Source organism: Mustela putorius, unplaced genomic scaffold, assembly GCF_011764305.1.
Source record: "Mustela putorius furo isolate JIRA1106 unplaced genomic scaffold, ASM1176430v1.1 tig00000827_pilon_pilon_pilon, whole genome shotgun sequence".
In the NCBI taxonomy this organism is placed as follows: Eukaryota; Metazoa; Chordata; class Mammalia; order Carnivora; family Mustelidae; genus Mustela; species Mustela putorius.
The window spans coordinates 6,545,003-6,557,452 of NW_025421489.1; the positions used below are offsets into that span (position 1 = coordinate 6,545,003).

Genomic DNA, 12,450 nt, shown 5'->3' on the forward strand with positions numbered 1-12,450 from the left:
GGCCGAAGTCATTGTGTTTTTACTTTAAGTCATATTAAACAGCAAAGACATGATTTCCATGATGGTAAGATCATCGGTGTTATCCATGAGAGCAAAACTAAATACTTTTGAAAAGTTAAATCAAGAATTTCTCAGAAAATGACTATGAAAAAGTGCTGTCTCATCATTTACTAGCTGGAGACCTTTAGGCAGGTTCCTTGACTTTTCCAACACTCAGTTCTCTCATCTCCAATACGTGGATGGCAATAATATTTAAATAAAAGGGGATATGCTGTGAAGATTGAAAAGCTAATCTATATAAGCCCGTAGTTGGACATGTGGACTAGGACATGGAAAACCATATACAGTAAGTGAGGCCTGTATTAGTATCCTGCCATTACCACTATATAGATGCAGAAACTATACCTCATTATTTAATTACATTCCTTGTTTAAGGAGCCAGAGCTGGTAAATGATAAAATCAGGCTGAAAAAATGTTCAGAGATTTTCAGATTTAATTTTTTTTCCTTTATATCAAACTTCTTCACTAAGATACATAATTTGACCTACATATGCCATTGGAATCATAAATGTTTATGGTGAAATCTTTTTTAGACCAAGAGATTAATAAACCTATGTAAAATGGGAGATATCAAATTCATGTAGTTTTTTTTTCCCAATGTTCTCTAAATTCATAGATTACAAGAAGACTGAAAATCATCCCAGATCAATCTTGACTTTGAATATTCAACTCGTCATTTTGCTAGGGAAATTAATGATTAATTTATTTAATTGATTATTAAATTGGTAGTGGTTTCTCAAAAATAATTCTTTTTCATTTTCTTTAAGATCTTATATGCAATTACTAATCTAAATTGCAATTGCAGAACGAAGTAATAAAAAGTGAACACAATAAACCAGGGCTGATATGCCAATTAAAGCAAGAATTTTTTCACGGTAGGAAAAAGCCCTTAAAATGCCAAAGCACTTACTGCAGCTTGCCGATGAGTATTGGACAATATTCCATGAATCTTCACTTTGTCCTTTTCCATTTGGTCTATGTTCACCCACAAACTCCGGCTGGCAGAATCAGAGGGACCATATATCCGAGATATATAGTAATTGTGATCTGTGTCCTCCTATAATAAAAGAATAATGCACATCAAGAACAGAGACAACATGGATAGGCCTTGAGGTTATTATGCTAAGTGAAATAAATCAGAGAGGGAAAGACAAATCCTGTATGTTCTCACTTATATGTGGAATCTGAAAAAGCTGAACTCAGAAAAACAGAGTATGACGGTGGTACCAGGGGTTGTGGAATGGGGGAAGTGAGAAGATGTTGGCTGAAGAGTATAAATTGCCAGTTATAAGACATTTGGGGGATCTAATCTACAGTGTGGTAACTACAGTTAATGAATCTGTAATTATACACTTGAAGGTAGCTAAGAGAATAGATGCCTCACTACAAAAACGAAATGGTAGTTATGAGATGTGATGGAGGTCTTAGCTAATGCGAACAGTAATGGTAGCATTAGTGGCAATCGTTTTGCAGTATATAAGTTTACCAAATCAAGAGGATGTACACTTTAAACTTATACAATGCTCTATGTCAATTATGTATTCCAGCCTCAAAAAGGCTGGGGAAAAAAAGCATGCAAGTCAATATACACCTAATTTATATATATGACAGAGCTGTAGACAGAGTTCATGAAAAAAAAAAAAAAAAGAAAGAAAGTCAACCCCCAAAGGAAAGAAAAAACCCTAGAGATAGTGTCCCTAAAATTCTTAAAAAATGAACAAAAACAGTACTATGAAACTAGACATGATACTATTCTTCAAAATAACCAGAGGCGTTAAATAACCTCGAAGGAAAATGAATTAGATTTAAAAACATATAAAATAACCTTCTTTAGAGGAAATTGTTAAATAAATAAAACATAGAGGAAAAATATTCACTCTGTTTACAATAGTCTATTTACCAAAGTAATTCTAGGGATCTAATTGCCGCCTGAACAAAATGTCACTTTTGGATCTATTTACTGAAAACCTGAACTATAATTACTACTGAGTGACAACAAATCCAAACTTCTCTTCTTTAAAACTTGGGCCAGATCTAAGTTAATGATTCTAGGAATGGAAACAACACATTTTTCCCCCTATAATTTGGGTTATTAAATTCTACTTTTATTTGAAGTCACAGTATTGATTATCACCATGATGCCCATCACAAAAACTTTAATTTTCACTCAATGAAGAGATTTAAATGTTTTAAAAGGGGGATATTGCTGAGGAACATCCAGAAAAATCATATGATTCTTGCCTAACTCAGATTGCAATGAATTTTACTTTTTTTTCACCATAAAATGTGAATGTGCTTATCAATTTGAGGAGTCTGCTAGATAAAATATATTTAAAAACATTCAGGTATATGTAAAGATAATGTTTGGTAAATAGAGGGTACATGATTTGAATAATAAGGTATGGAATGCGAACTCTGTTGAATGCATTTGTTACTGAAGTGCTAATTAAATAAAATACAATTATTCTTGCTATCTAGTCAGAACAGAAATTCCAAGAACCTTTTCACAAGTCATCAGGCTATTAATATATAAAGCTGTCTACATAAAGGAAAGGAATTTCCTAGGCAGTATTCTAAACAGATTTTTCCCCGTGAATAAAAGAAAAATTATGGCCCTAAATATAAGTCTTGAGAACAGTGATTAAATGTTAACAGTAAGATTAAAAAAAAATCCTAGGTAAATCTCCAGCCTCTAATTAAACTCTAGGTATCACATGCAAATTATGGGTATAACCATGATGAAAAATAAAAAAGTTCTTCAGAGAAAGAAGAGAAAAGGAGATACAAAGAAGAACCATGAATAAGATTCCATGCAGCCCAAGAGAGATTTAATATTCTAGTGGTTTTCTAGCACTCCCTTCCAGAACATTGTGACACTGACTGCCTGGGTTCTAGGAGGGGAACAAGCATTTTGTTGTGTCTCTAACATATACTCAGCTCCTCTCTGCTGTCTGGTGCTTCACCGCGGACGCTGTGATTGGGTACCCTCTTTGACACTGGGCACAAGCCATTCGACACCCATCATTCCACCGGTCACAACAGCCCATGGCATTAGAAGCACATAACCTAAAATAGACCAATTAGTGAGACATGTAGGAGTTTATATAAAAAGAGATAATTTGCCTTATTCTGATGGCTGAGATGGCTAGTCATATGACTTGCAACTATTGCCACCATTTTGCTACCATGAGGAACCCCCACCTGACGATAAAGCAAACACAGACAGAGATGAAGTCATCATCTCTGCAAGCACAAGAAAGCTAGCACCCCCATCCAGTGCATTTCGTGCACCCTGGGCTTTTCACTTAGTTGAATCATTAAATATTTGTTATGAAAACACCTTGAATTGAGTTATTGTCAATTCTGACAAACACATTTCCCTAACTTCCAACCAAAAGAGACTTAACTTAAGCAACAGTGAATAAGGTAATCTCTACAGACTTATAGATCTGGATAATAAACATCTATTCAATTCTGGTATTCCAGCTAATTACACGGCAGAAACGGACACTTGCATCTATACTGCTGGAAATCGTCAAGCCTGAATTATAAAGGATAATGATTCATTTTATATTTCAATGAATTGCATATAAAGGGGGTTTTGAAAGAAATAGTAAATAAGTTTAAATAAAAATTTTAATTTTTCTCCCTATTGCTAGTATTACTCTAAAGAGTTCAGCAAACTGAGGTCAGAGATGTGACCTTCAGGTAAATTAGGTATCAGAGTCTATGATGTTGCCAAAACTTACCATATAAATACCAAATAAATATTCTCTTAAAAATTATAGACTTTCAGTATAGAGTTCAATATAATTGCTACAATTGACATATTTAAAATGACTTTGGTATTTCCCTCAACTCCTAAGTCTCTATAATTAATCAATAGATAGTCTTAAAGTTAACATAAAGAATATCATTATGCTTAAATAATGGACTGTTTGCAAAAATACACATGATCTTTTTCTAATTACAATCACTGTTATGTCTAATAATAATGTTCATTTTTACGTAAATCAGAGCTGCCCAAAATTATGTCACATCTTTGAAAATATTGAGAAACTAAAGACTGGAGTTTGGTGTTTGACTTCTATAGCCCAAGCCTGCCAAGTTGTCATGGCAACTTTTATTCAAAGAGGAAGACAATTTATTGCTTACCCAGAATTTAGAGACACAAGTTGTTAAATTCCAGGGAGAGGTGTTTGGCTCAGTTTTTCAAGGAAAGCCATAAAATAGATATCTCAAAAATGTGACATTTTAGCCCTACTAAATTATTCAAACCACATCTTGTTCTTTATGGGAGTAATGGTACTTAAAGAGTTGTCAAAAACCACTTCAGGAACAAAGATTCCCCTTTTCTGCTCGAAAGCAAACTATTTCTAATGCCATAGAAAACAAAACAAAACACTACTGTGATATGCCTACTTGCCAATTCATTTAGGAAACCAACTGTTACTGAAAGTAGATGGCACAGTAGGTAGCTATAAATCCTATAAATCCATGCTTCTCAAATATGCCTGCAAATGTGCAGCTGTAAACAGAGGACATACACCAAAAATACAGGGGGGAAATCATTGTAACTATAGCTAACCATTCTGCAACAATCAGTTTATAATATTCCTAACCCACTCTTAACCTGTCTTCTATCATCGGTGTTTGGTGTTACATTGGTTTGATGATGGGTCATTTTTATGGATGACTTACACTGTCTCATACAGTAACAGCATCTGAATTCTAAATTTACTTCACTGAGAATAAAAACAATAAACAAAAACAAAACAAGTACAGGTTGTATGAACATCACTGTGCTGGTCATTTGAAATGCATGAAAATGAATAGATAGAACACATAATCAAAGTGCTAAATCAAACATTTAGCACTGGATCAGCTGGTTACCTCATGAAGACAGTTTTGCAATGAATAAAGGGATATTATGATTTGAATGGTTCTTATGAAGCGTGAGAATATATACCAAATATATTACATTCTCACATACATGAGTTCACAAGGACTACATACTGCACATAAAGGTAAATGTTTAAAAATAATAAATTACTACTTGTGTGTATTAAGTTCCTCAAAAATAGAGTTAAAAATAGTTCTCTATGTTCTATAAAAATTAATGTTGATAAAAGAAACTAAGAGAACATGATACAACCATAAAAGAAGAAAAATAATGAGCTGGTAGTATTCAGGGAAAAAATTACAGCAATGAATTCATTAGTAGCAGTAAGAAAAGGGGTGTGTGGGTGGCTCAGTTGGTTAAGCGGCCCACCCTTGATTTTGACTGAGGTCATGATCTCAGGGTAGTGAGATAGAGGCCCGTGTGTGGCTCCGACGTGACCATGGAGCCAGCTTAAGATTCTCTCTCTCCCTCTCCCTCTGTCTCACCCCACCAAAAAGAACAGAGTAAAAAATTAAAATTAAAAAAAGTAATTTATAAAAAAATAAATTACTAGTTAAAACATAGAAAACAGTCTTGAGAAATGTACACAATGTGTAATGGAAAAGAAGAAAATAAATACTGAAGATGGATAATCATATAAATTATAGAAAAGAAGAGATCCTGTATATCAGATAAATGATATATATACATATACACAGTGGCAGAGAGAAGTTTTTTTTTAATGTATTAGATGAACCATTTTTCTGAGGCAAAGAAAGACTTGAATCTATATACCATGCCCCAAGAAAATCTGCAATAGAATTTTGGAATATTAAGAAATTTCCTGGGGCGCCTGGGTGGCTCAGTGGGTTAAGCCTCTGCCTTCGGCTCAGGTCATGATCTAGGGTCCTGGGATCCAGCCCCACATCAGGATCTCTCCTCAGCGGGAAGCTTGCTTCCTCCTCTCTCTCTCTCTCTCTCTCTCTACCTGTTTCTCTGCCTACTTGTGATCTCTATCCAATAAATAAATAAAATCTTAAAAAAAAAAAAAGAAATTTCCTGGTGAGATTTCTTATAGGTTCAAATAAATAAATAAATAAATAAATAAAGGAGCAGGGCATTCCCCAAGATGGTGTTGTAAGAAGAACCTAAAATCACCTCCTCCCAGGGACACACCAGACTATGACAGCAGGATCATTTCCCTCTGAAAAAGATCTGCAAGCTGGGTGAATGGCTTCTCCACAGCAAAGGATAAAAACACCACACCGAGATGGGCTGGAGACAGAGACAGGTCTCCCCAAAATCCCACCACTGGTGTTGGGGGCATACAATAGGGAGGGGGAACTTACTGCCTGGTGCTTCTCCTGGAGGAGTGAGGAATTGGTGACAACCTACATCAGACACTCCAAGCCCTGCGATCTGCACCAGAGAGATGACCCCTAAAACATCCGGCTTGGAAAACTAAAAGTGCTGATATCCAAGGGATCTGAAGTGCTAAGGGAAACTGAGATTTCCTTTTAAAAGTTTCCAGTAAAGTCTCACTTACCTCCAGACCCAGTAGGGGGTGTGGGGGCGGGGACAGTTTGGAAAGCGCCTAAACTATACATGAAATTCATTTGCTAATCTAAAAATATTTGCTACAAAAATGAATAAATACCCAAAGAACAAATAATCCAATCAAGAAATGGGCAGAGAACATGAACAGACATTTCTGCAAAGAAGACATCCAGATGGCCAACAGACACATGAAAAAGTGCTCCATATCACTCGGCATCAGGGAAATACAAATCAAAACCACTATGCGATATCACCTCACACCAGTCAGAATGGCTAAAATCAACAAGTCAGGAAATGACAGATGCTGGCGAGGATGCGGAGAAAGGGCAACCCTCCTACACTGTTGGTGGGAATGTAAGCTGGTGCAGCCACTTTGGAAAACAGCATGGAGGTTCCTCAAAATGTTGAAAATAGAACTGCCCTATGACCCAGCAATTGCACTATTGGGTATTTATCCTAAAGATACAAACGTAGTGATCCAAAGGGGCACGTGCACCCGAATGTTTATAGCAGCAATGTCTACAATAGCCAAACTATGGTGAAAGACCCTGGAGCCGCACCCAAGAATCAAACAGCACGCCTCCACTGGATGCAAATTGCAAGAGGTTTATTGGTTACACAGGCGCCTGCAGACGCATCAGCCTTTGTGGGCTGAGCAAGCCGGGCTAAGTTGGGGAGCAGATTATATAGGCCAGGGTTGGGGTGGCGGGAAGCAAGCTTACAGAAGCAGATGCTTGGTTACAGGAATCTGATTGGTAAATTTAAATCAAGCATTGTCAGGCACTGGGTTTAAGGCAAGGACACAACAGTTTGTTCTGGTGGGCCTTGGCTCAGCACTCTGGAAAGTCCCAGGTACACTCTATTCCTCATTTGTCTTTTCTTTTGACAGACCGGGTGATCACAGACAATAGACATCCTGGTATGTGTTCCCATCCGGCTATGGGGACAATCAAGCCTTAAGCAAGGGGAGAGGGGGTGCTGTGGGGACATCAGGTTACTTAAACAAGCCTTTAGCAAGGGGAGAGGGGTCTTTCAATGGAAAGAACCTAGATGTCCATCAACAGATGAATGGATCAAGAAGATGTGGTTATATATATACAATGGAATACTATGCAGCCATCAAAAGAAATGAAATCTTGCCATTTGCGACAACATGGATGGAACTAGAGCGTATCATGCTTAGCGAAATAAGTCAAGCGGAGAAAGACAACTATCATATGATCTCCCTGATATGAGGAAGTGGTGATGCAACATGGGGGCTTAAGTGGGTAGGAGAAGAATCAATGAAACAAGATGGGATTGGGAGGGAGACAAACCATAAGTGACTCTTAATCTCACAAAACAAACTGAGGGTTGCTGGGGGGAGGGGGTTTGGGAGAAGGGGGTGGGGTTATGGACATTGGGGAGGGTATGTGCTTTGTGTGAGTGCTGTGAAGTGTGTAAACCTGGTGATTCACAGACCTGTACCCCTGGGGATAAAAATATATGTTTATAAAAAATTAAAAATTAAAAAAAATATAAAAAGAGGTAAAAAAAATTTAAAAAAAGAAGAAAATTAAAAAATAATGAATAAATAAATAATCAATCAATAAAAGCACCTGTTGTATGGGGCACCTGGGTGGCTCAGTGGGTTAAGCCGCTGCCTTCAGCTCAGGTCATGATCTCAGGGTCCTGGGATTGAGCCCCACATCGGGCTCTCTGCTCAGCAGGGAGCCTGCTTCCTCCTCTCTCTCTGCCTGCCTCTCTGCCTGCTTGTCATCTCTCTCTGTCAAATAAATAAATAAATCTTTTAAAAAAAAAAGGAAAAAAAAAAGCACCTGTTGTAGAGCCAGAGGACAGCTGAAACTCTCCTTGGAGATGGAGATACTGCCGAAGGCCATTTTTACATTCTCCACTTGCCCTGCTAGTGCAGGTAGATGAGCTTGAACTTGGCATCCTCCTCCCACCTTGCCAAGACAGGTGGGGCTGAGTGGTGATGATGGCACCATCCCACTGCCCTCCTGAGGCTGGAGGGTGCAGGCCCTTGCAGTATGTCCTGCTCCCTGCTTGGGGCAGGTGACCGCAAACGGTCATGGGGTTCTCCAGCTCCCTAACTATAGTCTGTGAGAGAAGGCAGTTACAACACTTTGCTCCCTGTTCCCTGGCTAGGGTTGGTAAGCATGAGTGGTTGTGGTGTTCCCCAATCCCAGCCTAAAGCAGACATGCGCACAGACAAGGAACCCTCCTGTTGCAGTCCTGGAGCCCACAGGTGTGTGCAGTGAAGACAGTCCCCGCCTCCCAGCACTGTGAGTAGCCAGTGAGCATGTCCTTCCCCCTACACTCTCTAGCTGCCTAGCTGAAGCCAGTGGGTGCATGCAATCCACACAGACACCCGCCCCCCCCCCCTTTGATTAACTGGCTCCTTGAAGAAGGTAATAATCAGAGAGTGTTCCTGGCAAGCCAACACAACCCAGTCTTCTTGTGAAGAAGGCCCACTTACTTAATCTGGAGCTTCAGCCTGAGAATCAGCTTCCAGTTTCCATGAATTCGGAGGCCATGGAGGTTCTCCCAAAGAATATAAGGGAGACACCAACCTTGCACACCCCCATGGCCTCCCTACAGCGTGAAAAGACATCCCAGAAAGGAGCTTACATACTCACCTGGAGCCCTGATTTTTGCAACTGTCACCCAGAGGACCCCTCTAGATCTCCTGGTTTGGAGGCCATAGGGATTACGATAATGGCCCCACAAGACTGTATGTATTTGCAGACTGTAAAACTGCTCCCTTGGGGCCTGGCTTCTTGTGTCTAGCCTGGAACTAAGGGCTCCGTGAGATCTGTCCACTTGGAATACGGATGGATCCTGGCACAGTCTCAAAAACAGGGGCAGACTAGGAATAAATTGGGGGACTTACAGAACTACAAAGAATCAAGAGACACCCAAGAGCTAGGACAAGTCTGCACAAGAAGGCTCATCACCTACACAAGGCCACTTCTTTAGACTGCGAGAGGTAGTTGTTTTCACCTGATACATGGAAGCACAGGCAGAGAGTCAAGGAAAATTAGGAAAGAGAGAAATATGTTGCAAATAAAAGAAAAAGGTAAAACCCTCAGAAAAAGACCTTGATGAAACAAAGAATTCTTTATCAGGTAGAAAAAAAAATTCAAATAGTCCTAAAGATGTTCACCAAACTCAGGAGAAGTATGGATGAACATCGTAGGAACTTCAACAATGAGGTAGAAAATATAAGAAAACATCAAACAGCAGGCACAGAGCTGAAGAGTACAATCACTTAGCTGAAGAACACACCAGAGGAATTTAAGGGGTCCAATAGCAGATTGAATAAAGAAAAATGAATCAGCAAGCTAGAAGACAAAACACTGGAACTCAAGAGGAACAGGAAAAAGTAAAACACACACACACACACACACACACAAACTTAATAGTGATGGCTTAAGGGATTTAAGGGACAACATCACTCAGAACAATACTTGGAAGAAAAGATGCTCAACATCACTAGTCATAAGGGAAATGCAAATCAAAACCACAAGGAGATATCACCTTATACCTGTCTAATGATTATTATCTAAAAAAACAAAAAATAACAAGTGCTGGCAAGTTTGTGGAATAAAGAGAACACTTGTGAGCTGTAGTAGATGGTTCAGCCACTATGGAATTTTGCTCAAAAAATAAAAATAGAACTACCAAATGATACAGCAATTCCACTCCTGAATATCCATTTGAAAAAAAACAAGAACACTAATCTGAAAGATATGTGCACCTCTGTGTTTACTGCAGCATCATCTACAGTAGCCAAGATATGGAAACAACCTAAGGATCCGCTGTTAGATGAATGGATAAAGAAGATGTGGCATATATACAATGTACTACTACTCAGCCATGAAATACAATGAAATCCTACCACTTGTGACAGCAGGGATGGACCTTGAGGGCATTATGCTAAGTGAAATAAGTCAAGCAGAGAAAGACAAACACCCCATTATTTTACTTCTAAGTGGAATCTAAAAATCAAAACCAAATAAAACCCAGAGTCACATTCAGGGAACAGATTGGTGGTTGCCAGAGGGTTGGGGTTGCAAAAATGGGTAAAGGGGATCCCAAGTATAAACTTTCAGTTATAAAATAAATAAGTCATGGAGATGTAATATTCAGCATCAAGATTCCCCACACAGTCCCATCAGTAATACTGCATTAACTTTATTTGGTAACAAATGGTAGCTAGACTTATTGTGGTGGTCATTTCACAATGTACATAGAGAAATTGAATCACTATGGTGTATATCTGAAACAAATATAATATTGTAGGTCGATTATACCTCAATAAATTTTTAATTAAAAAATGAAGCAGAAGCCTTATAGACATCTAGAAAGACAAACCAACTTATCCATAAGGGATTTCCTCCTCCATGAGAGGGAAAAACCTTTGATAGTCAATACTTCTCCATGAGATCCAGTGGAAACAGCATCTACATAATCATTGTGCAGAAGAAAATGATCACTAAAGCAATTTTTGTGCAACAAATCTGTAATCTAAGTATAAAGAAAACATATTCTTTCTTTCTTCCTTTCTTTTTTTAAAGATGTGTCTGGAGTTTTGGGAGCTTGACTACCCTATGTTCTCTTACACATAGACCTTGAGAGATTGAAAGTTCTAGCAGACTGTCACAGCTACTTGTACACCCTTGATTGAAATATGGTTCTCCTCTATCAGGGGAGGTAGTCTTTCTCCACTGCCTGGACAGCTTCTGGAGGGACTTGCATGGAGTGTTGGGGAGGAAGGGCACACCCACCTAGCCAGCCAGATCAGCTGAATTGACCCTGGCAATCAATGAGGTGACAGATGTCATAGCCAGGCCACTCTCGTATCTACAAGCACATTTTTAGTAAATAAAATACAGAGAGAATATACCATAAATGAGACTTTTTCAAAATGTAATGCTGAATTATATAACCAAATAAACCAGGGGGTGAATCAAATATGGTGATAGGAATGGAGACACTATAGTTAACATTCAGATGATGAGCCTCCACTCAATGGAAATTACATTAAGAAAAATAAGACAATTTAGTTATTACGGTTGTAAGTCAGAATGTAGATGATATGGATCATGAAACTATAAAAATAATCGAATATCATGTTCCATGCCAGGTAATAGAAATGTGAATCTAAGATACATAAATATAGTTTCAAAAAATAATAAACCCAATTTTTTAATTTTAATGCAAAAGTTAATTTTAATGCAAAAGTATGAGACTAGTGGCCCACAGATGGCATGTATGTTGCCAAAGGATAGTAGATATGGAGTTAAATTCATTATTTTTCTGAAATATAATACAGTGCAATCTCAATTTTATAAAATTACATCCATCTAAATATAAATGTGTATCTCTACTCTCCTACCTCTCTATTCTCTCTGATTATACACACACACATACACACGCACAGGTACAAAAGATACTTACCATATACTGATTGATTATTTCTAAGTAATGGGACCTAGGGGAGTTTCTTTTCCCTTAACTCTATTGTCTGAAATTTTATAATAAACATTACATATAACCACATTTTTTTCTTCACATAAAGCATTAAAAAATGTGAAGATGCTTTAAGGTATCAGTGGCTGTTTCCTGAAATTAAACCACCAACATATATCAAGAGACACAAGGCCACAATGTTATATACAGTTAATATAGAATTACTATGATAGGTGCTTTGAAAAGTGCTTAAGGAAGACTCCTTAAAGATATGATAAATCAGACATTCACACTCAGTGTAGAGCCTCAAGGTCAATAAGTTAAAATGGCTTTGTGAAATAGCTGATAGATAAATTTCCATTAAACATTTTCTTTAAAATATTAGCTCCAATAACCTAATTGATGTAGACTATAATCTTTTTCTCTACCTACTGTAAATGAAATCAGCACTAACAGAAGCAAAAATATTCATTTC

At 37.9% G+C, this 12,450-nt stretch overlaps 1 protein-coding gene across 1 annotated transcript in view; it reads right to left on the reverse strand.

The window, feature by feature from the left end:
- Window positions 1–12,450, reverse strand: part of PLXDC2 (plexin domain containing 2) — a 469,330-nt gene that overhangs the window by 241,988 nt on the left and 214,892 nt on the right. The window contains exon 4 of the mRNA XM_004757588.3: window positions 972–1,118. Coding sequence (XP_004757645.1) covers window positions 972–1,118 — 147 coding nt within the window. The remainder of the gene's footprint in view (window positions 1–971; window positions 1,119–12,450) is intronic.